The 27,731-nt window shown below is 43.3% G+C and overlaps 1 protein-coding gene across 2 annotated transcripts in view; it reads left to right on the forward strand.

The window, feature by feature from the left end:
• Positions 1-27,731, forward strand: part of POLR3B (RNA polymerase III subunit B) — a 103,253-nt gene that overhangs the window by 46,287 nt on the left and 29,235 nt on the right. For both annotated transcript variants that reach the window (XM_074271482.1, XM_074271483.1), the window contains 9 exons: positions 493-655; positions 1,476-1,629; positions 2,645-2,719; positions 5,056-5,154; positions 10,047-10,174; positions 18,037-18,246; positions 21,139-21,297; positions 22,675-22,792; positions 23,865-24,007. In XM_074271482.1, coding sequence (XP_074127583.1) covers positions 493-655; positions 1,476-1,629; positions 2,645-2,719; positions 5,056-5,154; positions 10,047-10,174; positions 18,037-18,246; positions 21,139-21,297; positions 22,675-22,792; positions 23,865-24,007 — 1,249 coding nt within the window. The remainder of the gene's footprint in view (positions 1-492; positions 656-1,475; positions 1,630-2,644; positions 2,720-5,055; positions 5,155-10,046; positions 10,175-18,036; positions 18,247-21,138; positions 21,298-22,674; positions 22,793-23,864; positions 24,008-27,731) is intronic.

Genomic DNA, 27,731 nt, shown 5'->3' on the forward strand with positions numbered 1-27,731 from the left:
TAGTCCTGCATTTCTATATGTTTTAAGAATACTTTGACTTCTTTTTTTTTTTTTTTGCTAAGGCAATTGGGGTTAAGTGACCTGCCCAGGGTCACACAGATAGGAAGCGTTGAGTGTCTGAGGTCAGATTTGAACTTGGGTCCTCCTGAATTCAGGGCTGGTGCTCTCTCCACTGCCCCACCTGGCTGCCCCACCTTGACTTCTTGAAAAGAATTTGAGGCAGCATGTGATTGGAACAGCAGAATGGGTAGGAACTACCAAAAGGAAAAAAGTGGTGAAGTAGAAAGTTTGGAGGGAGGATTCATTTTGAGGAGACTTCCATGTATTTAAATCTCCCATATTTTTGTTAGCTTTCTCTTTTCTCTGTGTTGTAATTTTGCTTTAAATTTAGCATTATCTTTTGTAATTGTGGTATATAACTTAGGCTGAAATGAACTTTGTAACATTCATGTATATTCTCAAGAATGATTTATGTCTCTCATTGTTTTTTAGGCTTGTGGTTTGGTTAAAAACCTGGCTCTGATGACACACATTACTACTGACATGGAAGATGGCCCCATTGTTAAACTAGCCAGTAACCTGGGTGTAGAGGACGTTAACCTCCTCTGTGGAGAAGAGCTCTCTTACCCAAATGTGTTCCTTGTCTTCCTCAATGGTTAGTCACTCCAACATAGACTTTTACTGTTGAATCATAAGTTATAAGGGACAGATTATTATTTGACAAGCAGATAGATCATAATTTTTAAAGTATAAATTGACTTTGTAATTAAATTAAAAATAAAAAGTCATTCTATATACTTGGTCCTCCTTTCTCTGGTTCTTAGTGGCTATCAGTGCTAGGACCAGTGAGGTGCTTTGGAGATCTGACCTCTGTTCATTAGCAGCTTTTGGGGGTGGGGAATGGAGGAGGGAGGCCAAAGTGATCGGTCAGTCTGTATGGGTCAAAAATCCCGTGTTAAAATCAGTCTGTATAGTTAGCTGACATAGCTATGCCAGTTGGGGTAATAAATGAAATATGTATTTTAATGTTATTCTTTTAGTAGTAATAAATATTTTAATTCGCATTTGGAAGCTAGAGTATTGATTTCTAAATTGTAAGTTTTATTGACTTGATTTGTTTCTCATTTTGTTTGTTCTTTATATTTTTATTTCATTATTCGTATTCATTTTCAACTATATGGTTTCCCCCCTACTTGGCAAGCTTTCCCTTTTAAAGGGGGAGAAAAACGGATCGGTAAAACTAATCAGTGCATGTATCTGATATTATTATATGTAATATTTAAGGGCTTATTAGTTATTAATCTTTAAATTAGGTAGTTACTTTTTCTTTAGTTAAACCAAAGTAGATTATGGAGGTGCTAAGGGCAGGATTTTGCTAAAGTTTTGTGATTTTGTTTAAAATTTGTATTAGGCAAGAAGCTTTCCAGATTAAGGAGACATTTCTATTTTTAAGTACTATAATCCATTGTGTTTAGGCAACATCCTGGGTGTCATTCGAGATCATAAGAAACTTGTGAATACGTTTCGGCTCATGCGAAGGGCTGGTTATATCAACGAATTTGTCTCGATTTCCACAAACCTCACTGATAGATGCGTCTATATTTCCTCAGATGGAGGAAGGCTGTGCAGGTACGTGTGGTCATAAGCAATTTTCTTGGGGGCAGGCAAGCAAGGGCAGTGATTTTCACTTGAGCCCTGGGCTCAATATGCTTTCCTTGGGTGTTTCCTCCCCCATCTTGGGATGTTGCTGTGTCTCCTCATCTTTCCCTTGCTGTCCTTGTGGCCCTGTGAGAGGGCTGTACCCAGGTGACACAGAGGGTGCAGGGCTGGGGCTGACAGCAGAGGTCAGGGAGACTGGAGGTCAGGGAGAGTGGAGGTCAGGGAGAGTGGGGTTCTGGGAGAGCTTACCTAGCTCCTTTCCAGCCCCTCATCTGTCCCTTTGTGAGTGTGCCAATCCCATCTTGACCATTATGAGCACCCAGCTGTCTCCTGGGCCCCAGGGCAGAATGCCCGGAGATCCCATCCCCTTGGCCACACCCTCTGGGAGAGCCATTTGGCCACATAGTAGCAGCCCTAGAGAAGTTGCCCTCACAAGCCTGCCTTTGTGTGGCAGTGCCCACAGTTGTAGGGCAATCATGTGGGACCGCAGCCCCAGTATCTGGGGCCTGAACATAACTGGAAAAGTGAAGCCAGAGGCTCCCCTGCCCCCACCCCGGCCCCCAAACACACTGAGCCGAATGCGCCTGGCATCTTCCTCATTCAGTTGGGTTTGCTGCGCCCATGTGCCACAGGGATCCTCCGGGTCTTCTCCACTGGCCAGACGGCTCCATGGACTGCATGGGCTTTCACCCTAGCTAGCTGTCACCTGTGGAGTAGGAGAAGGGGCCAGTCAGTGTGGGGAAAATTAGATAGGGAAGAAAAATCCGGATTTGTTCTTAACTAGCGGTGTTGGGAGAGGCCACAAATAAGCTGAGCTTCATGACTCACTTAGGGATGGATATTTCCCTAAAGATTACACGTGCACATTAACATGTCTCTGTGTTTGTGGGAGGAAGGGGGGATGTGTGTGGAGGGGGCAGCAGTCCATGACCCTGCTTGTCAGCTCTTACGGCCTGCCCTCTGGGTCTCTCTTTTCCCACATTAGGCCGTACATAATTGTGAAGAAGCAGAAGCCCACCGTTACGAACAAGCACATGGAAGAGCTGGCCCAGGGATACAGGTAATGACGATGCTTAAAGACATGCAAATTCACTTCTTCCTTCTTTAAAGAACACCGTTTTAGGCCCTTCCCTCTGGAGCATCTCTGCAGCTGGAGGCCCGCCAGCTGCTTTCCCTTGGGCCTTCACCGTTCAATCTGATTCCTTTTTATAGGAATTTGACCGTGGGCTGTTTTCAGTAAGTCATCTTTCAGTTTCGTTTTATTAATTGAAAAATGGAAATGTGCTTAATACTTTAAAAGCCTCTGATTCCCAATACTTGAAGCTCTGTTAGATGAGGTAGGTATTAAGACAGCATAAAAGGTGGGTGGGAGGCAGGACAATGGAGGGGAGAGAGCACTGGGGTCACAGCCTGTCTTGTGCCTTGTTTTATGTAGGAGCCCCAGAAGGGGGAATGTCACCTGCCCAGGCTTTGAAATTGTTTCATTCAGTAAGCAGTTATTAAGTCCCTACTGTATGCAAGGCCCTGTGATGTCAGTCCGGAATTTGGAGAACTGGATATGGGACAAGTTCTGGCCTCCAGGAGTGCATAGGAGCAGACTTCTAACCCTCCCCCGTGTAGCTTAGGCTGTTTTTTCCTTGGAATGTATTGAGTCTTGTTGGCTAAACAGACCCAAGGTTTTACCATTGACATCACTTTTTTGTTGCCTGCATGTGAAATCACCCCAAAGGTCCAAGAACCCGTCTTGTGCCCGGCTCTGGGTCTCAGGGGCAGCTTCTCTCAGCTCAGCCACCTTATCGCACCTTCATGGGCTCTTCTTCCTGGGACAGCAAATGAACCCTCCTTTGGTTGGCTCCAGAGTGGCCCATGAGCTAGGACAAGGGGCATCTATTTAAGTGCCCGTTGTGTGCCAGGCCCCATTCCTGTGATGCAGAAATGAAGGGAGGAAGAGCCCCCGCTCCCAAAGACCTCGGAGTGCCTGGTTATGAATGTGGCCTCAAACTGTAGGGGCTGAGGGACTCTGTGCAAGTCACTTAGTTAATAGTAAATTGGGGCGAGGGTTGGACTCAGGGGTCTCCAAGTTCCATGTCTAGAACCCTGCGATTTCCCCAGCTGGGCCCCGACTCTGGGGATGGGAGACTCAGAGTGGGCTAGTTATTTATTGTGACTGAGATGGCCAGGTCTTGTCTGAGTCTGACCACAGACTGCTAGAGGCATCCCAGTGGACAGCACTGGGTCTGGAGTCAGGAAGACCTGAATTCAAGTCCAGATTAGCTGTGCAACCTTGTGGGCAAGTCACTTCACCTCAGTCTGCCTCAGTTTCCTTGGCTGTAAAGTGGGGATCATAATACCTCCCTCCTAGGGTGGTGATGAGGACCCAGTGAGATGATACTTGCAAAGCACTTAATGCAGCTCTGACAAATAGTAGGTGCTACATAAATGCTTATTTCCTTCCTTCCTTATTTGCCCAGTTTGGGGGTGTTTCTGTATAGCTTTGGGGCAAGCTGCCCTGTGTACCTCAGTGGTCACACCAGGGAAGAGCTGGGCTCGTAAGGTGGGTGCACAGCTCACTGTACTCGCCTCCCCCCACTGCAGGTCGGCCACCTTGACCCCAGAAATGTCAGCCTCCTTTCTCTCATCTGCCTTCCAGAGAGCTGCCACCCGCTTCTGCCGTCTGTGGCAACCCCTGGGCAGAGGCAGTATCCGAGGGGGATTCCCCCTTACAGGGAGCAAGGCACTTAACCCCCAGTGGGGCCAGACCTGGGGAGCCAGGCTTCCAGGGCCCCTCATCTCTCTGAATGCCTGATCAGACGAGGGGGAGTCCTGGGGCCAGAGCGTGAAGGAGGCCACAGCCTCACAGGGAGGAATCTGCTGGAGCCTGGTGGCCACGGAGGCAAAGCACTGAGATTGACTCATGAGCAGAACAGCTAGGGCTTGGGGCACCGTGGAAATAGGAACTAGGGAGAAGAGTGCGAGCTGACCCACGTGACTCACTGGGATCCTTTTTTTTGGGGGGGGTCCTGATGCCCTGAATAGAAAGAAAGGGGAGAGCAGGGAGATTGGGGAGAAGTTGAACATCCCGCTGCGGATTCCTGATGTGGTGTTGGGAATATTTTGTTTGATTTCTTCCTGTGATGATTAAAGTGGATAAAACAGAAACTACATTGTTATTCTTATAAAATACAACTTGACCACTTTTCCTCTTTAAATTTTTAATTACAGTGAGAATGGTAGAAGCTTTACAAATCAAGTTTCTTGATAAAATTTTCTATTTACACAGTTTTCAACGTTTCCCTTTTAAGAACAGTATCTTATTTTATTTTCAGTTCTCTGATACTTAAAAATTAATTCTTTTGATGCAAAAGCATTTTTAACACATCCCTGATATATTTTCAGAAATTTTGAAGATTTTCTACACGAGAGTCTGGTTGAATATTTGGATGTGAATGAAGAAAACGACTGTAACATTGCACTGTATGAACACACAATTAACAAGTAAGTCACATCCCTGACACCACTTGGAGAAGCTGTATTCGGAATCTCCTCTCCTCTGGTTCATACCATCTTTCATTTTTTTATTCCTTTGGAAACAAAACTGCGTAAGCTGCTATTTTGTGTGAAATCCTTAAGCGAGTCTGTACTTTGGCTCCGTGACCCTGGGTGGTGCCCCTCAGGGGCTTCCATCTTGGGGCACTCCTTATCCTTCCATCAGTTCCCCTGCACCCCCAAAGGCTCCTTTTTTACCTTTGGAGGTTCCTTGGTAGGCTTTGGTTTGTGCGCTCATGGAAATTTCCCCACTGTTTTCATCTTCGGTTGAGACAACACCATATTGTAGCATTTTTCTAATTAGAAAACAACCCAGTGCAATCCTGTATTCTGTACAACTCCCAGTCTTTAACGTGACACTGAAAATATGATCCACTGTGGACAGTGGTTGGCCAAAGCCTCGTTCTTGCTCTCTTCATGGATGTCTTCATCATGCACTTACGTGAATCAATTGTAGACACACAGGAAAATAAACATAAGGAATTATTAGTTACTTTGTCATTTCAGTCACTTTTTCTTTCTCTTTTGAAATGTCACCTATGACTATTTCCATTCTCTTGGAATTGTTCCTTTCTGTCACTCCAACCAAAGATATTTTGTAAGAGAATTCTTCATTGCTTTCAAAATTAAGTTACAGCCGACCTAGATTTCTTCTGATATTGAGAACTGGGATATTAGAAAATAGTTTTAGAAACACTCGCCTATCAGCTCTGGGAGTATCTAGTATCTTTCTACTTTTCTTCCTAAACGCTGTGATCCTTGGCTGCCATCTCTTTCTGCTTGGCAAGAAGACCAGGAGTTTTCTGTGGGTGGCATGTTCTGGGTTCTTGTGCTTTCCTTCTGCTGGCTTCACTGATTAAGCTTCGTTTATAAATAAATAAATATTATTTTTATATATAGATTATAATAAATATAAATAAATTACCTTCTTTATATTGCATTTTTTTAGGCATCAATAAGTTTGTTTGACTGGGGCGTCTTGAAGCTATTAATAGTGTGTGGTCCTTTCTTTTCATCTGTAACCTTCTAATTTGATATTGATTTGAATCTTTGTTATGAGAATAATCTTTGTGTGCAGATACAAACAAGCAAGGTAATCTCTGCCTCCCTTTCCATATTGTGCCACCTCTCTATCTGGTCCTTTGTGACTCCCCCTGATGTGCAGTCTTCCCTCTAAGAGAATGTAAGCTCTTAGGCGCAGATGATGCTGTCGATGAAATATTGGCCCTAAAAGCAGGAGGAGTGGCGTTCAGACATTTGGCACGTACTGGCTGTGTGACCCTAGGCAAGTCACCTAACCCTATTTGTCATGTGTGTGTACATATCCACGCACACACACACATACCTACGTAAATCAAATTAGAATGTAAGCTCTTGGCACAGTGCCTGAAGCAATTAATAAATGCATTCATTCCACATTCATGATCCTCTCTGTTTTTGTGATACTTAGATTTATTTTGAAACAAGAATAGCTTTTCTTCTCATCTCTGATCACTGCCAGAATTTCATCTGATGTCCAGCCCTAGAAAGAAGAATCTGAGAAAGAGGTTCCTACAGTGGCTCCTTTCAATCCCCCAGCTTGTAAACTCAGAGAGGGCGTCACTGATTTCTTGTTCCTATTTAAAACTCAGGAAAATGGAGCTTGCCTGCAGGGCTTCTTTGGGGGCTGAGTGGAACGTGATGCAGGGATTGCAGTGTCCTAGGTTGTCACGGGACCGAGGCAGGTGGCAACAGCTGACCTGAATTCTGGCCGCCGAGGCCACAGGACCAGGGGCAGCAGGTTCTGGGGCTCTCCTGAGGTGCTTCGTCCAGGGTGGTTGCTATTGCCGTGGTCTGCAGACAGAGCAGGAGCTAATTATAATAATTATTTGGCCCATTTTACAAATGAGGAAATGAAGATCTGGAGAAACTAAGCAACTATGTCATAATCATACAGTTGAAAGTCTCAGAATTTGGGTTTGAAAGCAGCTCTTCCTGACTTTGATAGAGTGATCTCATTTCACTGATGAGCTGAGATTTTTTTTTACCGTAGTGTTTTATTTTTCCCCTTATTTATCGTTACTTCTCATTGACTTTCCTTACCCCTAACAGAACCTTCTCGTCACAAGAAATCCAGAGAAGCAGATTAACTCATTGGTCAGTGCCTCGTTCCACACCTGTGGTCAGGCCTCGAGAGGTTGCTCTGCTCATCAAAGTTTTCATGTCTTCCCTGTTGTTTTCCTCTATTATTTTTGTGGCTTTCTTGATCTTGGTCAGCATCCATTTGAGCAAGTTACCCTGAAATCTTCATATTTGGTGTGGTTTCTTATGGCAGGGTAACATTTCAGGATATCCATCTGTCCCCCAGGCAGGGGGCATTCAGTGATCTGGGGCCCTGGGACCTTTCCCTCTTTCTTTGGCCTCCTCCAAGGAGTGGGATTGCTGGGTGTGGGTAGTTTGTTGTCTTTCCTAATCATACAATCCCATTTTCTAGAATGGTTGGACCATTTCACAGTTTCATCAGTCATATGTTAGTAACTCCTGTTCAGGAAAGCTTCTCATGTTGAAAGGCTAAAGAAGAGGTTGGTTGTTTTTCTTCCTTCAGGAGGAGTTTTTCCTTTGGGTTATTAATTAGTTCTGTAACAAATGGAATTGTTTCTCCTTTGTCAGTGAGTAAGTATCTCAGCAGTCTGTGTCCTGCTAGGGTTTTCCCTTAGATGGCTGCAGGCAGAAAGGGGGACAGGAGCAGAAAGGCCAGACCTTTTCTCAGGTGGCAGGTTGTATAGCCCAGGACCACACTGAGAAGCACAAGGAGCTTTTGTAGCTCCGCTAGGCCGGAGCAGGGAGGGGCTGGTGATGGAAAAGCAGCTGAGGTGGGTTCTCTGATCCCAAGCCCACCTTGCCTCCCCTACATCACTCTCTTAAAGGAGACATGAGTGGACCGAAGAGGGAAGTGCCCTAAATGAGACTAAGGAGACAGCCGGTTAGAGCTCTGGGAGAAAATGTCTTTCATTTTAATTTTGCCCAGTATTATCAGAGCACCTTGGAAAAGTGGTAGGTGTACCACCTTTGGTAAGCTTCTGTTCCCACTCCTGCTCAAGTAGAAAATTAGTCCACAACTTTTTTGTTTGTTTAAGGAGAATTCTGCCTTCTTTCTTTTTGAAAGCAAAATCTAGTATATTAGTCCTGAGAAAAATGGGCTCGTCCTGTAGGTCTCCCATTCTCATTTTTTTTCAACCTGTCCTGTTTTCTACAGCTGAAAAGGGTCCTTTGCCCTTTTCTTCCCATGAGGAATGTTAACTGCTGAATTTCATTTGTTGGTATTGAAAAAGAGCTGGGGGTGGGAGTGCATTTCAAACAAATACCATTTTAACTCAGGCTATAAATGTGACTTTAAGAGGGCTTCATTTAAAAACAGGCCACCCAACATCAATAAAACCATCATTCCCCATGGAAAAAGAAGGCTGCAGTGTGACTGCCTGCTAGACCTTCAGATATGGGTCTTGCCAAAAATTGTGCCAGATTGGATTAAGATGAGAGCTAGAGCTACATGCAAAACATCCTCTTTCACTGAGAACCTACTTAAGGAATTGCTACAAGGATGTAGGATTCTGATTTCTGGCTGTGTACCACATATTAAGTATCCACACCTTCAGGAGCCCTAAGACAAAAATGGGAAGCTCGACAGTGGAGGATGTGGCCCCAGTGTGCAGGCAGCTCATTTTTCTGTTCCAACTGAAGCTTGTTATTGGGCTTAGTCCCAGGCTAACTTCTCTTTGGCAGAATACCATACAGGAGAGTGCCATACAACAGACATTTATGAAGTATCTCTGGTGTGCCAGGAGGCACAGGTACTGGGGACACAGAGGAAAAAGGAAAGACAGCCCCTTTCTTGAAGGAATTTACAGTCTAGGAGGAGGAAGATCACATGCAACAGAAAATCCAAACAGGGAAGAAGGAAGGAGGGAGAGACCCAGCACAGGCCATGATGTTGGTGGGGTAGAACCCAAAGAGTGCAGCTGATGGAGAATGAAGAATATCCAGACCTTCTGAATGATAAAAGCATTCCAAAGTCAAGCCGTGTTTTTTATTTCCACGTATTTCTGAAAGGAGGACACTTATTTTTCTAATATAATGGCAGAAAAAGTATAGGGAAAGCTGTGTTCTCACACTACAGTGAATGTATGAAAAGGGGGGTAAACATTCCCATGCTTCTTTGCTTGCTTGCTTTTTTTTTTTTTTTTTTTTTTTTTTTTTTGCATGGCAGTTGGAGTTAACTGACTTGCCCAGGGTCATACAGTTAAGTTTCTGATAGCAGATTTGAACTCAGATCCTCCTGACTCCAGGGCCAGGACTCCATCCACGTCACCATCCAGCTACCCCAATTCTTTGGCTTTCTTTTTCTTTTTGCTCTGACTCTTTACTTTAATAAGACCATTTTGGAATTATTGTCATCCTCATCATAGTCCCTGGCGTGGCACAAGGCATCCAGAATGCTTTTGGATTCAAAGACTGTCCAGCCGGTACCATAAAGGAACTTCTGGGTAGGAGGTAGAAGTTGGACCACATGGCCATTGAGATTCCCCTCCAACTGTCACGTTCTGACAACTGTGGAAGAGCAGCTTGACATGTTTAATTTATCATTTTAGATCAAAATCAAACCTCATAAAATTCCAATTAGGTTTCCTCACTAGATTTTACCTTGTATCGTTCATGTTATATTTATTTGCAAAAATAACTATACGTGTGTTATTTTCTACAACATTTGCCAGTCATTTAACCAAATCAAAGAAAACTATACTATTTTGTTTTCTAAGTAATGTTATTTATTTATTTGTCTATGTGTTCATTTTTTTTCTTAGGGATACCACCCACTTGGAGATTGAACCCTTCACACTTCTTGGTGTTTGTGCTGGACTTATTCCATACCCTCACCATAACCAGTCCCCCAGGAATACATACCAGTGTGCTATGGGGAAACAAGCCATGGGTAAGCGGTTGCTTCTTGAACTTGGGAATGTGACTAAAATAATTTCAAACATTTTTAAAAATCCTCATCATTTCTTTTCATTTCACTAGTGTTATCAGTCTCCTTTCAACTTGGAGAGCTACTAATAGAGCTGAGTATTGAGAGTTTCGCTGATATATTAAAGCATAAGCAAGAATAAGGAAAGAGAAAAAAAAAGAGGGCAGAAAGGGAATAAATGAGCATCTACAAAGCACCTCCTGGGTGCCTGCTCTTTACAAAAATTATCTCAATAACCCTGGAACGGGGGTGCTCTTAGCATTCTGAGGCAAACAGGCTAAAGTGGCTGGCCCAGGGTCACACAGCTAGTAAGTATTTGAGACGACATTTGAATTCAGGCTCCGTGCTCTATCTGCCATGTCGCCTCGCTGTCCAAAGGGGGAGGATGAGAAAGAAAGAAGGAAAGGGCAAGGCGGAGGGGAGCCTGGTCCACATGGGCACCGCGTCAGTGCTTGTGGGTGCAGGGAGGGCTGTGGGCTCCCTCCCACTGGCTGTCGTTAGTGACGGATAGCGAGGTGATCATAAACGCTTTGCCTGAGGAAGAGGCGATGGCTTCTGAGCTTGGTCGGTTCTCCAAAGCAATTGGTGGAGGGGACTGTGTCCGACTTAGTGTCAGGAGATGTGGGGCAGATCCTGCTTCTGCCATTGGGCATCCTCCCAATCCTCTGTTCCCTCATCTGAGGCCCCAGGCTCTGGTCTAGGGAGGACCCCACCCTGGGCCTTGGACCCCAATGAGGCCGTCCCCATGGTGCCTCCATTGTGTGGGGCCGTGCTCCTAGTCCTCGGCAGAGGGAACCCCTCCCCTTCTGCCCTGGGGTCTCCTCAAGGGGCAGGGACGAATCCCGGCTTTTCCCTTCTGACTCCAGGGGTTGAGGGCTCTGCCAGCAGAGCATATACATTTTCATTCTGTTTGGCAGCAAAAGCTTTGAGTTTGGGCCCACCATGAGCCTTGTGTCCCTCATCCAAGAACCAGCTGAGGTCAGTTTAAAAGAAAGTTCCTTTCCAGAAAGCTGGCCATTGTCAGGTGGTAGAATTTTTGCCCACGGTCCCTAAAGAAGCTCGGGTGCGGGGAGGCGGCCTGTGAGGGTCTGAGATCCCAGATCGGAAGCCAGTCCACAGAGTGAGCTGGGGTCTGTCCTTGTACTCTAAAATGTAATTGGGGGTGATCCTTTGGAAAAAAAAGTGAAAATGGTTATGGGAGAGGCGTGACGCCACCATTGGGGAACAAGTCAGAGAATAATTTCTCCCATTTTTTGCCACTGTAACTGACTGGCTTGCAGCAGAGCCATCCCAGATTCCATCCGGGATTTTTTCCTCTTCAAGGTCCCCAGCCTGTTGCCTTGCTGTCACTTACCTGAATGATGTGATACCCTGTCGATTCACAGTAATTCCCAAAGGGAAAAAGCTCAATAGCAGCTCATCCATTTGCCTTTCCCATTCATCCTTCAGCAGCCATGAGGCTGGTTTCCCATTTTGTGTTTCTGACTTGCTAACAAGTTGAAATATACAGTAGTGAGCCCTCCGTGTCAAGAAAGAACTGTCCCTTTTATTGGGTTTACCAAACCATTTTGTTCTGGGATGTGAATCCTGCCCCAAACAACACACCTTTTGTGAGGGACCTCCTGCAGAATTAAGTAGGGAAGGCATCACCCCATCACTGATTCTGCTCTTTGGGGGAATGTCTGAGAAAATGTCACCCAAGGGGCGGGGTGGGGAGGGAGAGACATCTACCTAGAGCTTCCTTAAAAAAATTTTTTTAAGAAGAGACTTGAAATGAAGAAACAGCGTTTGTCTCCTCACAGCCCGAGCCTTTGTTTTGTGGCTCTGAGGAGTATGTGGACTCTGGGCTAGTTACCGCACACAGCTAAGCAGGATCACTGTGTACAGAAAGCCAATTCAGTGTCTGTGGAGTTCTTTTGTAGTTTGCTGTGTGAAGGGGTTTTTCTGGTTTTGTTTTGAGTGTCATTTGCAATTCATTGTCTGTGTTTTCTGAGGTTGGTGTATTCAGCTGCATTGACCCTGGGTCCGGCACATTTAGCTCCTTGGATACACTCTTCTGACGTTACTGCTGACGCTGGGAAGACAAAAGCCGCTGAATATCTTTAGCAATAAAAAAAAAAAAGCTTTTGTTTCTATTTGTTGTTACCAAACACCTGACTCTAAAGAAAATCCCTGAGATAAAACTACATTTTCTAAGTTGGCACATGACATGGCCATATTTCACTTTGGATTCTGAAATAGCTATAAAAAGATAGAATCCTGTCTGTATTAAAAATTCAAAAGATAAGGGAGAGCTGGGGAACTGAAGGAAGCCATCCAGGAGGCAGCCAAAGGGCTGGGCTTGAGAGTCCCTTCTTCCCTTTGAAGCTTGAACGAAGGTGGCTGTTCTGTGAAAACTCACATTCTGCCCCATTTAACCATTCAGTGAATAGGAAAGAATAATAAGTGAAAACCAGATTCAATATCATAGCTGTATCTTTTAGTTTTGTTTTTTTTGAATGGAAGATCTCATTTACTAACATTCTAATTATGTTTTCTGCAATGTGGCAAATGCATCTCTTTGACCCAGTTCACTGAATGTTGAATGCAATATTTCTGAGGAGAAATTACCTTCCACTGCTTAGTACCAGCTCTTTCTGACAGCTTATAGAAATTGCACTCCAGATCTTGGAGTCCAACCGGCAATCACTGGTGAGAAGCAGAGTAAATAAATGAGACCTTGATGATGGAGAGGTGAAGAAAGAGGAAACTTTCTCTCTCTCTCTCTCTCTCTCTCTCTCTCTCTCTCTCTTTCTCTCTCTTCTCTTCTCTCTCTCTCTCTCTCTCTCTCTCTCTCTCTCTCTCTCTCTCTCTCTCTCTCTCTCTCTCTCTCTCTCTCTCTCTCTCTCTCTCTCTCTTTCTCTCTCTCTCTCTCTCTCCTCTCTCTCTCTCTCTCTCTCTCTCTCTTCTCTCTCTCTCTCTCTCTCTCTTCTCTCTCTCTCTTTCTTTCTCTCTCTTCTCTCTCTCTCTCTCTTTCTCTCTCTTCTCTCTCTCTCTCTCTCTTTCTCTCTTTCTCTCTCTCTTTCTCTCTCTCTCTTCTCTCTCTCTCTCTCTCTCTCTCTCTCTCTCTCTCTCTCTCTCTCTCTCTCTCTCTCTCTCTCAAACATCACATTCATATGCTTTTCACCTTCTTTCCTTCTCTCCCAGCCAATCATCTCGTTTATCATCAAAGTTTTAAAAATGGAGTGGGGGAAGAGAAGAAGCAGTTCAGCAAATTACTGAATACATCTTACTGGATGTTAATAGGACAAGGGATCCCATAAGTCTTAATGCAGTCTGTTAAAAATTAAGTTTTAAGTCTTAAATTATGATAGTTTAAGATTGCACTAAGACCTTTGAGACGTCCTGTATATGTTATATTCCTCACCTTATAGAACTCTTTCTGCAATGAAGAGAAAAGATAACCATCTTTTCTTAACATTTTCTTTCAAGGAGCAAGATTATTCACTAGGATTCAATGTTCAGTGATGTGATTCTTTTTTTCCTGTGTCCATTGTTTCCTTTGTCATCTCTTTGCTTTAGTTGGAATCAGTTCATATAAAATTTCCCATACTTCTCTGAATTCTTCATGTCCATTGTTTCTTATGACATGAAAACATTTCATTATATTAATGGACTCCACTTGGTTTTGCTATTGGTGAACATCTACTTTTGTTTCTAATTTGTTACTAACAAACGTGGGAGGAAAGCTGCTTTGAATTTTTTTTGGTGCCAAAGCACCTTGTTTTTCACAGTGAAAGGAATGAATGAAAGCTGGATTTTTTTTTTTTTTTAACAACAGTAATAAGGTAGTATTTTTTTTTAATTTTTTATTTTCCTTAGTTACATGTAAAAACATCTTTTTGTTATACATGTACATTTTTTTATATAAATTTCCTTATGAATCATGTTAGAAGAAAAAAATCAGAACAAAAGGAAAAAAAAAACAGACAAAAAAGGGGAAAAAAGTGAACATAATATATGTTGATTTCCATTCATTCTACATAGTTCTCTCTCTGGATGCAGATGGCATTTTCCATCCAAAGTTTATGGAGATTGCCTTGAATCACTGAGAAGAACTGAGTCTTTCATAGTACATCATTGCACAGTCTTGCTGTTATTATATACAATGTATTCCTGGTTCTTCTTGTTTCAGCATCAGTTCATCTAAATTTTTCTAGGCCTTTCTAGAATCAGCTTGTTCATCATTTTTTATAAAACAATAATATTCCATTACTTTCATATACTACAACTTATTCAGTCAGTCTCTAGCTGATGAGCATCCTCTCAGTTGCCAGTTTCTGGCCACTAGAAAGAGGGCTGCCACAAACATTTTTGTACATGTGGGTCCTTTTCCCTCTTTTATGATTTCTTTGGAATTCAGACCCAGTAATGGCATGAGAGCTAGCAGGTACTTGGCTAAATGCTTTACAAATGTTAACTGTCCCATTGGATCTCATTAATCCCATGAAATGGGCAGCATTATTACCCCCTCCCCCTTTTTTGGAGGCAAACACACTTTGCCCTTTTCCCATCTAATTTCCTGCCCTGGCAGTGAATTGTCATTTTGGCGATAACTACCTTGCTTAGCTTTCCTGTATTCTGTTATTGTGTGCTAAGGATAGCTTCTTCCCTGGAGAAGGAGAAGACAAGTAGATATTGGTGAAACAGTATGATCTGCAGGTGTGGTCACAGATAGAGGGCCGTATCGAGAGGCCGGCTCCTATCTTCTCCCCTGCCCACTTTGTGGGTTACTTAAAGGGCTCCCCCAGCTCCCTCAGCCTCAGTGATGAATGTTCATCACTGTTCCCCTGCTAGAGCTGAAATGTATAGCCAAAGCAAGTTCTAAAGGAAGGGGAGAGAGAGGGAAAATGCAAAAGAGAGAATGGGGGGAAGAATCTTGAAGAACTCCTGTTTTATTGTCACTTCAGTCCCCTCTGCTTCCTCCTGCTTCTGAAAGGAGTTGCTCTTAACCTTCTCATGGATCCCATGTGCAGGGAGAGTGACAAGCTTCCCCTCGGACTCACATAACATGTTAAAGCCCTTGTCTGGTCTTCAGTCTGTCTGTGCTGTCTGGGCCATGATTGGATGCCCCTGCTCCCCCAGAATAGAGCTCCCTAAGCATGGGCCTGGTCTGGGGCTTGGTGGCCTTCTGCCCAGGAGGTCTTGCCAGACCTTACATCAGCCGAATCCCACATGGTGGATTGACTTAGTGCTAGACTGATACTGATTATTTGTGTGATCTTGTTCTTTTGATTTATTTATTTAGTCCTAAACTGGTTGTGATCCACATTAAAATGGCCTTGTCACGGAGGCACCATTTTTATTCCTATTCTATAGATGAAGAAACTGAGGCTAAATGGTAAATGAGAAGTGCGATTTGTTCTTCCTGATTCCTTGGTCCACTTGACCAAGTTCCCTACACTGGTGTCCTTGGTATCCCAGACCTAAAATGAATACACTGAAACTTTAGTAAATTATCCGGGAGGATAGAGGAGAAAGTGGGCTTGCCTATCAGCATGCCAAGAGCTCCAGGGATAATGTGCTCAGTTATAGATATTCTCCATATCATTGATATTGCATCATCCTTGTATGAACTCTGCCTTCTGATGCTGAATCCTTAGATGAGAGCTGTTGTAGAATAACTCCCCCATTGACGTGGCAGCTTGCTTTTCGTAATTGTTAACATTTGCAAAATTGTAGAAAAGCATTTGTTACACGTTTAAATAATGAGTAAGAAGGTCATGGGAGGGACAGATGTAGAAGTACATTTCTTTACAGCCCAGTTCTATTGAAATGGAATTGAAGGGAGGCAGAAATTACATTGATAAACTACTTTTTAACTTTCAATAAATGCTTAATCTTTTTTTTTTTTAAAGCTTCCCAAGTTAAAAGACTTGAATAGTACGATGAGATCATAAACACAAAATCTCTTTTTAGTATTTGATTTGGTCAATGATCCCTTGTAATGACTGAAAAACCATGATCACACCAGACGAGGTAGCACAATTTATAGCGGAATCCAGTCGCTGTGGCCTCGAGTTAGCTGCTCAGCCATTTATGTTTCCCGTCACTTAGTGATGCCCTTCTGGGGATTCAGAAGACATTTTTGGCAGCCTGGTGGGACATTGCCTGCATCCTCGTCTCAAGCTGGGGAAGGGCTCACAATTGGAGGTGAAATCTGCACATAAATTTTCCGTGATCCTACGTAAAAGGACACACTTATTGTGAGTGAACTTTTACCACAGGCCTCACAGCAGTAATTCTGTTCCTGCACAATGAAGGTTTCATTGCCACATTGGATCACACCCTTTGTGAGGCCATATCAACATGCATTAATGGGTGATTGATAGAGCAAACTCCATAAGCCTCAGGTGGCTCTGGGTTTTCAGACCAGCCTTGGCGATTTAGCCAGAGGTAGTGGAATAAATCCATGCGGTTAGGCAGACTACCATGGAATTCCTAACGGCTTTCAAAGATCTCATAGTTTCTTAACAAAGATATTGTTATTCTCCTCAGTATGATTTTCTTCTTCCAGATTCAGAACTAGCATTAACAACTATGCTAATTCCTCTGTGTTTAGAACTTAGAGATTCTGCATGTTGAGTCGGGAGGACCTGTGGTATATAACTTCATTATCTATCACCAATCAACAAATTTTAGTTTGTGGAAATAAAATTATTAATGTAGGCTCCCTGCGTCTCTGCTGGAAGAACATGAATGAGATTCCAGTGCACACAGGCACGAGTCATTATTTCTTTTCTGATCTTTAGTATACTTGCCTTTTCTTGTTGGCCATTTGGAACAAAAAATTTCATGGGGGGAGGTCAGATGAGTGACATGGGAAGACTAAACCGCACCTCAGATCCTAATCTACAGCCATTTGATGAGTCTTGAGATTTTGAATTCTTCTGCATTACCTGGAATATTTATTGTGTCTCTAGGCTAGAATTCAGGCTCCTTTCTTTAAACTCCTTGAGTTTAGAATAGAGTGTTTTTATTTAGGCAACACTCTGTCAGAGGGGAGAAGAAAAGAGGTGACCGCAGAGATGGGGTTTCTTGGCCAGTAACCTTTGCTCTCACTCTGCCCGGGACAACCACCAACTAGCACCAGCAGGAAGGCCTGAGAGTTGAGATGGGAAAGAACCTTAAGCTTTTCATGCTTAGGGAGAATTCCAAAAAGTCCTATGACTTGGAGAAGCTATGGAGGGGACCCAGAGGACTGTGCTCCATGCCGGTTTGCTTCTTGTTATTCAGCACCAGACTAGAAGACGTTTAGACTTCTTTCCTTCTGGATTTCCTTCTATTTCTTCATTATGGTCCTTATACCATTTCCATGTTTGTTTATTCTTTTTAAAAAATCATTGTATATTTATTTTTGCCAATCCTCAAGATACTAGTAGACAGTACCAATGAATTGAAGATTTATTTTGGCTTCTTGACTTTTAATTATCATTGAACAGAATGTATTGTTAGCTTTATAGACTAGATTTTAACATTTATATTTAGGAATGTTTTCTGATCTTTGCAATGACCTTTTTCAGCTGCCTCTCAGGCTTAAAGTGATCCTTTCCTTCCTTAAATTTACCCTTACACCACGTTTTTTGTTTTTTTTGTTTTTTTGTTTTTTTGTTTTTAACCTGTTTTGAGGACAAGGATGAAATCTCTTTAGAGACCATAGCATCTAGCACAGATATGTCATGCATTTTTAATCTCTACTTATTACTGTCCACTTATTTCAAATGCTAAAATAAGTGATTTTTCTTTTTTTCTTTTTTTTTTTTTTTCTTCCTCTATTACCAATAAAGGTACTATTGGATATAATCAGCGGAATAGAATTGATACTCTCATGTACCTATTGGCCTATCCACAGAAGCCTATGGTAAAAACAAAAACCATAGAGCTGATAGAATTTGAGAAACTCCCAGCTGGGCAGAACGCCATAGTTGCCGTGATGAGCTATAGCGGCTACGATATTGAAGATGCCTTGGTCCTCAACAAGGCCTCCTTGGACAGAGGTAAGGAGTGGGCTTGGCAGGGGAGGGCCGGAGAACATGGCTGCAGGCACACACACACAGCCTGGGGATGTCTTGATTTTTGAGTGATCCGAGACAGCCCGGCAGACTGGAAAGGATGCTGGACTGGGTGAGAAGCCAAAAGGCCAGGTCTAGCTCAGGGCCTTCCATTCCAGGCCTCAGCATACCCGTCTCTGAATCTGAAATGGCCCCACCTGCTTGCTTTAGAGCATCCTTGGATAGACAGCCTAGGAAAAAGGGCTTCAGTCAGTGCAGGGAATATTTAGTGCAGTAGTTGTTTGAGATTCAAGCACGTTTCAGCCCTTGTGGGTGACTTTCTGTTACCCAAACATAAGTCCTGTTTAGGATTACGGTTTTCTATTTACTTTAGATATAATGGATTTCTAGAGCAGTGAGCAGAAACGTGTACTCCAGAGTTAACTCTCAGAGTTACCATCTCACCCGAAGAGACGTCTCAGGTCAGTCTCTCTCTCTGGGAGATGAAAGGCCATCACTGGCCTTAAAATCAGTCTTGTTTGTTGTGACTATAAACCTGCTGACTGAGGGCCTGGTGATGTGTGGGCTTGAAAGGTCATAGATTGGAAAGAGGAACTCGTGTATTGTTCGGCACATCATCCCGATAATACGCAGTCACTTTCTTTAACAAGATGATAAACAACGCAAACAACTGTAACAATGAGGGAATTCTTTTCTCTAAATTGGTGGAATGCTGAATTTTTATAAGTAGAACAACGAGCGGCAGTGAGCCACCTGAAATGAGAACGGATTTCTTTATTCCTGGTCCCTCGTTGCCGCCCCCCTTCCTTGGCATTGCCCACTAGGCTTTCCCCACCCTCCTGCTAGTTGCTAGGCAGCAATCACAGTACTCCTAGACATGTGTCTTTGGCATTAATGTCGGCTGCACTTAATTTATGCTGCTTTTTCTCCCCAAACGACAACAGCCATGCTTTAAAACTAGATGTTTTTCTTTCTGATTAACTGGTAACGTTTATATGGAAACCTGAAGACTTTGCGATGTCTGTCAGAAACTCTGCAATGCCTTTTAATGATCTGAGTTTGCTGCCTCTGACTTTACAGCAACCACCTGTGATTAAAAGGGCAAGTTACACTTGAGAGAAGAGAATCCTACATTGACACAAATTATATTACGCTGGTATCTCCTTCTCTTAATTACAATTGCGAGCCATTGGAAGCTCCTGTGACCCTCTCCCAAGGAGCCAGAGGTCCTATCTGAGCCAGGACAATAGTGTCCTGGGGCTACCGTGGAGGAAAGCGAAGAGTAAGGTGATCTGAAGACCTTAAATGTTCTATAGCCCAACCTCGATCATTTGTTTCTTTCTATTGCTAGTTACTTCAGACTTGTTTAATCTACTGATTTGAGGATTACTTAGATTCTTGCTTTCATTTTAGCCTTTCTTAAACCAAATCCCCAGGTTTTCCAGAGAAGTTGAACTTTAGAGAAGTATATTGAAGACTGACATTTATTACACCAGTTATAAAGCTCATTTCTAATGAGCTTTTCCTATTTAATTTTTTCTGAGATGTCAGTATATCTTGGAAAAGTTTTTCTTCAGTAGATAGATTATAGAGATCAAAGCACTGTCCATCTCCATTTTAGTCTTCAGCATACAGTATACTTCATACAAAGTGGGCACTTAATAAATGTTTGTTGAAACAAGTTGAGTTACAGAATATATCAGGTTAAAAGTAGATTTGGCAAATGAATAAACAGCCTGGGCTTGCAGCTCTGGACCCTTGTGTCTTGAGCGGCTGCTTTTTGGATGAAGATGTTCTTGATGAATCCAGGTGGAGCCAATAGTCATGTCTTTTCCTCCCCGGATATTCCAAGTTCACCTTGTCGTTTATCCAGGTTAGTCTTCAGACAGTCAGTTGATCTCATTTTCTGGTCTTCTATTAACTAAAACTTAGAATCTTTTAAGCAGAAGAATTTCACTTTAAATAACGTGATTCCTGGCATCCTCTGTTCCTTTCTCCTCACTGAAAGGGAAAAGTGGGTCTGCATAAGGCCTCTTGCAGATGGCTATATCGCCCCATTGGCACCTGGCAGCCAGCCTGCAGGGAGGAGCTTTTCCCACGGGCCCGCCTGGCCTGGCCAACCCTTGCTGAGCTGGGGCCTCCTCAGGCCTTCTCAGGGTGCAGCCTCCCAGGACTTGTGCCCATGGGCAGAGATGGGGAAGGAGTCCCTTTTGAGAAATCATTGGGGTGGTGGATGCCTAGAAAAGGAGGAATGCTGCTGCCGTGGCATCCTGGGAATTCCAGGAGATGCAAAGCAAGATGCCTGGTGTGGGGCTTGATTGATGGTGGGGAGACATGGCGGCTCGGCCAACCAGTGACATACTGGCATCTCTGGCCCAGCCTCCCTGGGGTGAGGGCCTTGTTGTGGCAGGCCAGGTTCTAGAATGCAGGGCCGCATGATTGAGTACTTGCTAGGCGTAAAGTATTGTGCAAAGCACTGCATACACACAGGGTACAGTCCTGCCCTCAGAGAGCCCACGTTTGGGGTGGCAAGCAATTTCATCTCCCAAAGGACTGACTTTGATTTTGTAGGAGTGGGAGGGTAGAGTTTTCTCCACCTCCCTGGGATGGAAAAAGCCCTGGACTCCAGGCACAGGACCCGAGCCCCATCCTCCAGCTTGGGAGCCCCATGTTTACAGAACAAAGCATGTGGACCGGGTGCCAGGTGGGAAATGCTGTGACTGGATCTGATAAAACCAGAGAGCCAGTTGGTATCCTCTCTCGTCCATGGCTTCCTGCGGCCAGAGTACTTATCGTCTAAGGCTGCGTTACAAGCCAAGGTTTCCTGTGAGGGCGGCGTAAAAGGTGGTTCTCGCGTCTAACCGTGTTTCATTTCAGGCTTTGGACGCTGCCTCGTGTATAAAAATGCCAAATGCACATTGAAGCGATACACCAATCAAACTTTTGATAAAGTGATGGGGCCGATGCTGGACGCAGCAACAAGGAAACCCATCTGGCGGCATGAAATTTTAGATGCCGACGGCATTTGTTCTCCAGGTAAGAGTCATTTTGCAGTGCTTTTTCTCATGAATATTGGCAGGGGAATTAGGCGATGCTCATAGTATACGTAGGCTCCCACAGTCTGTGTCGGAGGCAAAACCATGCTAGCCGCCCTTCTGCTTCCTCTTTGATTGAAGGCAAATCACTTCACCTTTCAGTGCCCCAATGGAGAAAATGTTTCCATCCCAGAAGGCCTCGGGTCCAGGCCTCACCCCCACTCACACTCCCCCAGTGAAAAAGAACAAATTCCTGTCCCGCCTGCTTGCTCAGTTTTAATTAAGGATTCACTCCTTGGCGTGGGGGGCAGGACACGGAGGATAGATGCTTGGAAATGAACTTCTCTGTGAGGAGGTACATTTGAGTAGATGGAGAGTATATTTTGAGACCTCTTTAAAACATTAACTATTAGGATTTATAATGTGACATATGTTAACCACATCAGATTCCAAGGGCCTGTGACTGTTTCATGATTTGAAGGTTGGACTGGAAGGTTCCTTACAGCTCTTCAGTCTGTGGCTGTGGCAAACCCATCATGATGTAATGACCGGCCTTGTAATAGCGAAAAGCAGCCCAGACCTGGGACTGAGACACTGCAGGGAGGAATAGGAAACACCTCCTGGGTTCTTTGCAGGCTCTGCACCTGCTGAGGGGGGATTGCAGAGGGAGTTCGTCTTCCCGGAGGACCCATTTCAACATAAAGCACACACGTGTGATTCATAAATGCGCCCTCCACAAAGAAAGTACAAGTGATCTTCTTGGTTCAAAAGTAAAAGTGGGATTTGCTGGTAAAAGAAAATAATTGTATTTTACTAATATGCTCTAAATTGATTATTCTTATTCACCCTCAGGTTTTAAATGTTGTGCCGTTTTCCTTCACAGAAGTCTGATTGATATTCCATTGTTTCACTCATATCTGACTCTTCATGACCCCATTTGATTGTTGTTGGGAGTTTTGTTTTTTTGTTTCTTGGCAAAGACACAGGAGTTTGCCATTTCCTTTTTCAGCTCATTTTACAAATGGGGAAACTGAGGCAAACAGGGTGAAGTGACTTGCCCAGACAGCTAGGAAGTGTCTGAGGCAGGCTTTGAACTCAGGAAGAGAAGTCCTCCCAACTCCAGCACTGGCACTCTTTCCACCTGAGTGGCAGTGCTGTTAAATGTGACCTTAAATCCCTGGGCCGAAAACTGCTACCCTGGGTGTGAGATCCTGTGCTCTTCACGCATTGCTTTCAGAAGCCGGCAGGTGATAACAAGTACGGCCCCTTGGAGGAGGATCCACTCGGGCAGAGTCCGACCACAATGTCCTGTTTTAGGGACCTCAGCACTTTCAGGAAGGTGATGTGGAAATCTAATGTTGTTCGGGGTTTTTTTTAGGGGAGAAAGTGGAAAACAAGCAGGTGCTTGTGAACAAATCGATGCCAACCGTCACCCAGATTCCCCTGGAGGGGAGCAGTGTGCCTCAGCAGCCGCAGTACAAAGATGTCCCCATAACGTAGGTATCTGCGCGCCACTGGCTTGGCCCCAGGGGCTCACTGTGCCGGGCGGGAAGGGGAAGGGCTGGTGCATGTGTGGTCGCTGCCCACAAGCACTGGTCAGGGAGGCCCCACACACCTCCATGCTGAGTCCGTAGCAGAGCCTCGAGCCCAGGGCCACCTAGGACCCAAGGGGGGAGGAGGAGGGGGCCATCCAAGCTGGGCTGTAGAGGATGAGCAGTCTTTCAGTGGTCTGGGCGGGGTGAAATGTCAAGGAGGAAAATGCAACTACTCCCGGGGTTCTGGAAAAATGAAAGTAGAATTACATGCTGGCTCTGTCATACTAGTTTGCTGTATTCTTTGGGAAATCATTTTTTATGCAGGAGTTAGTTGGTAGTTGAGGCTATCATTCTTAGGCTGTCAAGATAAAATTTACCAATGAGATTTCTTAGAAAACAAAATGAATTTGCAGCATTTAAGTATATGTTACGTATTTGTGGGGGAGGGGACGCACACACACACACACACACTGGTACACACATATGCACAATACTTAGCACCTAGTACGCATTTAGTAAATATTTATCGATGGAGGATTGATTGCTGTCCTTGAGACATAGTGTCTATAACTAGAAATAATCACATGCTAATAATGTTCAGCCCCTACATTCTCTTTTTTATGGCATAGATTTTGAGTTGTTTGTATGTCAGGGGAGACATTTTGAGATGACATCTTTTTACTGAAGTTGAAACAAGGACAGGACTTGGGACTGACACAGAGTAGAACCTGTTGGGCTATCTAAAAGTCACAAGGCCATGTTACCTTTGACTCTAGAAATAGGTAACTGGAAAGCTGCTGCTCTTAGGGTGATGGGAGCTCCCCCACAAAGGGATCAAGGAAGGTCCCCAAACAGTCATTGAGGGAGAATGAAGTCTGGCCATGGAGCCTCAGAGACAAAGGGCCAGGGCCGCTGCACTTGTACGCGACGGTGTGATGGCTGCTTGATGATAGGGAAGGAAGCAGCCATTTGGGCTCTACCTGGTGCTCAGGAAGGGCAGCCCAAGAAAACATTTCATTTCTCTTTTCCTTAGCTACAAAGGTGCTACAGATTCCTACATCGAAAAAGTAATGATATCCTCCAATGCAGAGGATGCTTTTCTCATCAAAATGCTGTTAAGACAGACGAGACGGCCAGAAATTGGAGACAAATTCAGTAGTCGCCATGGTCAAAAAGGTAAATTGCATTTTTTTTTTTTAAAGCTTTCAAATTGAACTGAATTGAAAATAGGGGTATGTCTACCTTCGTAAGTACTGTTACATGTCTTCTTTAAACATTTTTAGTCTTTTATTTTATTATTGAAAAAATGTGTTATTAGTTCTCACATTCATCTTTTTCTAAGACTGAACAGTGTGACTGCTGCATACTCTGGAATTGCTTTTACACCCAGGATCGCTATAACCGCTGGGCAGTACATGATGTGCTGTGGGTCTTCCAGGCCTTGTGGTTCGTTGCCTATTAATGGACTGTTTCTGTTTATTCTTGTAACCCAGAATGCTGCTCATCTTTTTAGAGAATGGCCTCTTTCCCCTCCTCAGGCCTTCTTTTAACAAATGACTACATTTCTCATACCGGACTTCAGTTTTCTGACTCGGGTTTCTCCTCCCTGTCCCCAGCGCAGCTTGTACTGTCATAGAGCGTCGCCATGACTCCTACATCGGTGTCTCCTCAGTGTCCCCTTCGTCCTTGACCTTTGTCGCTTGGAGGGTGACACGCTGAGCCGAAGGGCCATAACCTAAGCCCCCCAACCTCCCTTTTAGGCACTGACTATTCACTCTCAGAGGAGCAAGCAGTAAGAGTGGCTTCCTAGACAGGAAGCCAACTGGTCCCCGTGTGTGAAGCCACTTCCGTGTGGCTCTTTGTAGGCGATGCGATGGGCGCGTGTCTTGGGCATGTGTGCCAGGCAGCCTGTGCCGGGGATGGGATGCCACAGCATCCCCACCCAGGGCTCCTTCAGGGCAGTGCTGTCGGGAGCACTGGACGCTTCTTGCAGGGAAGGATTTGCCAGCGCTGGTCAATCCATCAGTACCTGTGTGTTCTGTTCTGGTCCTGGTGTGGAGGGGGCAAAGAAAGCCCCAGCACTACCCCAGAGAGCTCCTGTTCTCATGGGGAAAGTGGGAGCTGGTCAGTCAGGGACAGTCAGGAGATGGAAGGCTGCGCCCCTGGCTCCTCCCCACCACACCCTGGTCTGTCACAGCAGATGCCCGGAAGGACGGCCTCGCCATGGTTCCACTGAGCCAAGGGGGAGCATTGTCAGAGGCTTTCCCCGCTTTCCTCTCTTGCAGAGAATCTCTTTTGGAACAGAGACTCGCAGACAGATTTTGTTTTAGGGGGAGGGCGACTGGCACATCTCTGTGGAACTGAATGAAAGGCGTTCTCTTGAGTTTTGGTGACCTTTCACTTGTGCTAAGGAGTTTGTCTTTGGAGTTTTCCTTTTCCAGATGGCTTTTAATCCAAGGGTAAAAATCCTCTGATTAATCTGGATTCCCTTGTTTGGCCTCCATGACAACTTCATCAAATTTATTGGAAGGGGGTAACAAGGCAGGTAACAGAGCTTTTATGAAATAGGAAAGGAAGCACACCCGGCCTCCACTTTAGATGTGTTCCTCTTTTAGTTACATAGAAAGCTTGACTGCTTTATAAAAACCCAGGCCTCTCCAGCCTTCTCTCTCCATCTAGTTTTGACTATAGGAATCCTACAGTAGTAGCATTCTGAGAATGTTTTTCATGTTCTATTTTCCACTACAGCTTTTAGAGCTGTAACTAAAATTATTTAAAAGTAAACCTAAGGAGCGGTAATAATATTTTGTCTGTCTAAAAAAAAAATTATGATCTTGTTATGGAGTTAAAACTCATTTGAATCTTTGTTTTTCTTTAAAAAAAATTTTTTTCTTTGTTATTATGAACTCAGTAAACATCAACATATTAATATTTGTCTGATTGAAATATGCATTTCAATATGCAAAGAAAAAGGGAAATAAATATACATATAAATATATACAAGCCTATAAGTATGTGTGTGCATATACATACACATGCTCATATATGAGATTATGAACTTTCTATTCCATACTACAACTTGTTTTCTTTCTTTTGCCCTGTTCTGTGTATGTTTTTTAAATGATTCTTTGTTGTTCTTTTCTTGCCATTTTAAAGTAATCCTTTTCATTATTCTACTTGTCCTTCACTCAACTCTCTCCTGCTCCTTCAACCCCAGTTCCTTCCTGGCAATGAATCATTCTGGTTATGGAAAATAATGGAAAATAAATTCACACATTAGGTATGTCTGACAATTCTGTACCTCTTGTCTATCGTCTCTCTGCCAGGAGATGATAGCTGTTTTGTGTATCTGAAGCATCCTCACATGGGAGAGGGATTTGATTTCTTTATTAATAGCAGTGGGATCTTGAGGTAGGTCAATTTGGCTCAATCAGAGGGAAAGCTTTTTAGTGGTTAGAGCTATCCTAAAAATGGAAGGAGGCTCTTTTGAAGATAAATGAGTGATTGACCTCTCAGGGTCTTCAGGTAAAGAGTGATAATTCTGGAATGTGGTAGAGGGATTTTTGTTCATGTCCCTATTGAATTAGATGGTATCCAAGACTCTGAGTTTCTTCAGTTCTTGATTGCCCTTTATAGGTTATCCACTTCTTAAATCATCTCTTCTGTCAAACATTTTCTTTCCCCATGTTGCCTAGCAAGCTCTCTTAGTTGTTTCCCCTAAGAAATATTTTATATATAAATTAAAAAAGTTAAAAATTTAAAAATACATTTGAAAAAATAATTTTGCATATTGGTTGTTGCAGTAAAATATTCAGAAAGCCTAAGCTTATTGTTTTACTTAATTATACTTAAGTTATAATCCTGTTTAGGGTGGGAGCCCTGTTAATATTTCTTTATATCTACTCCACAGTGACTTTTCAGTCAACAAGCATTTATTAAGTACATACTATGTGCCAGGCTTGTGTAGAATTGTACATAGTGCTATACAAATAGTCATTCAGTGAAAGTGAAATTAAAGTGCTCATTTTGACTTTCCAGTTAAATGAATATAATACTACATTAATATATATTAATGGTTTTTTCTCCATGATATTAAGAAAACTAGATAAGTGTATTTCTTTTTTTTTTTAATCCACATCTTCTAATATTTAGAATTCACCAGATCAAGTCCACAAGCATTTCTTGAGTGCTTACTGTTTTCCAGGTACTGTGTTAAAGCCTGGGGGGATACAGAGGAGGGAAGACTCCAGTATCTGCTCTAAGAAAGCTTGATATTGCAGATAAAACAGTATAAGGTTTTTTTGGGGAAAGGCTCTAGTTTTTCTGGTACAATAGACTAGAGTAATGCAGTAGTCCTACTGATGAATGTGAGACTGTTAGGAAAAGGAAAAAAATGATAAGTTCAGTTAGTGGATATGTTGTTTAAGATAATTGTGGAACATTTATAATCATTTGAGAAGAATTCTTTTATAACAAGAATGTATATTTTATAATGAGCAGCAAGAATATAATTTTGGTAGAAAACATTGATTAAAATCAAGTGTTCCTGGTGTGATATTTGAATTAAATTCTCCAACTAGTGATTTAAGTAGTAATTTAAACTAGTGGTCTCCAACTTTTTAGATTACAATTCCCATCTGTAAAAATTTTTGAGTTTGATGTATTGCCAATTTGCATATACTTACTCATTCTTAAATTATTCATGGTACTAATAATTATATGTATTATAAAGCCTATACAAAATAGGAATTCTAAGGATGAAATAAAAAAAGAAGTAAATTTGATCTTAAAGTCATGAAAAATACTAGAGTTGAATAAGTAGGAGAATAACATGGTCAAAAAATTACCACATCAGTTGTGGCAAGGATGGATAGGAGAGGGGAGTCAGAGAAACCAAATG

Source organism: Sminthopsis crassicaudata, chromosome 5 (genome assembly GCF_048593235.1).
Source record: "Sminthopsis crassicaudata isolate SCR6 chromosome 5, ASM4859323v1, whole genome shotgun sequence".
NCBI lineage: Eukaryota > Metazoa > Chordata > Mammalia > Dasyuromorphia > Dasyuridae > Sminthopsis > Sminthopsis crassicaudata.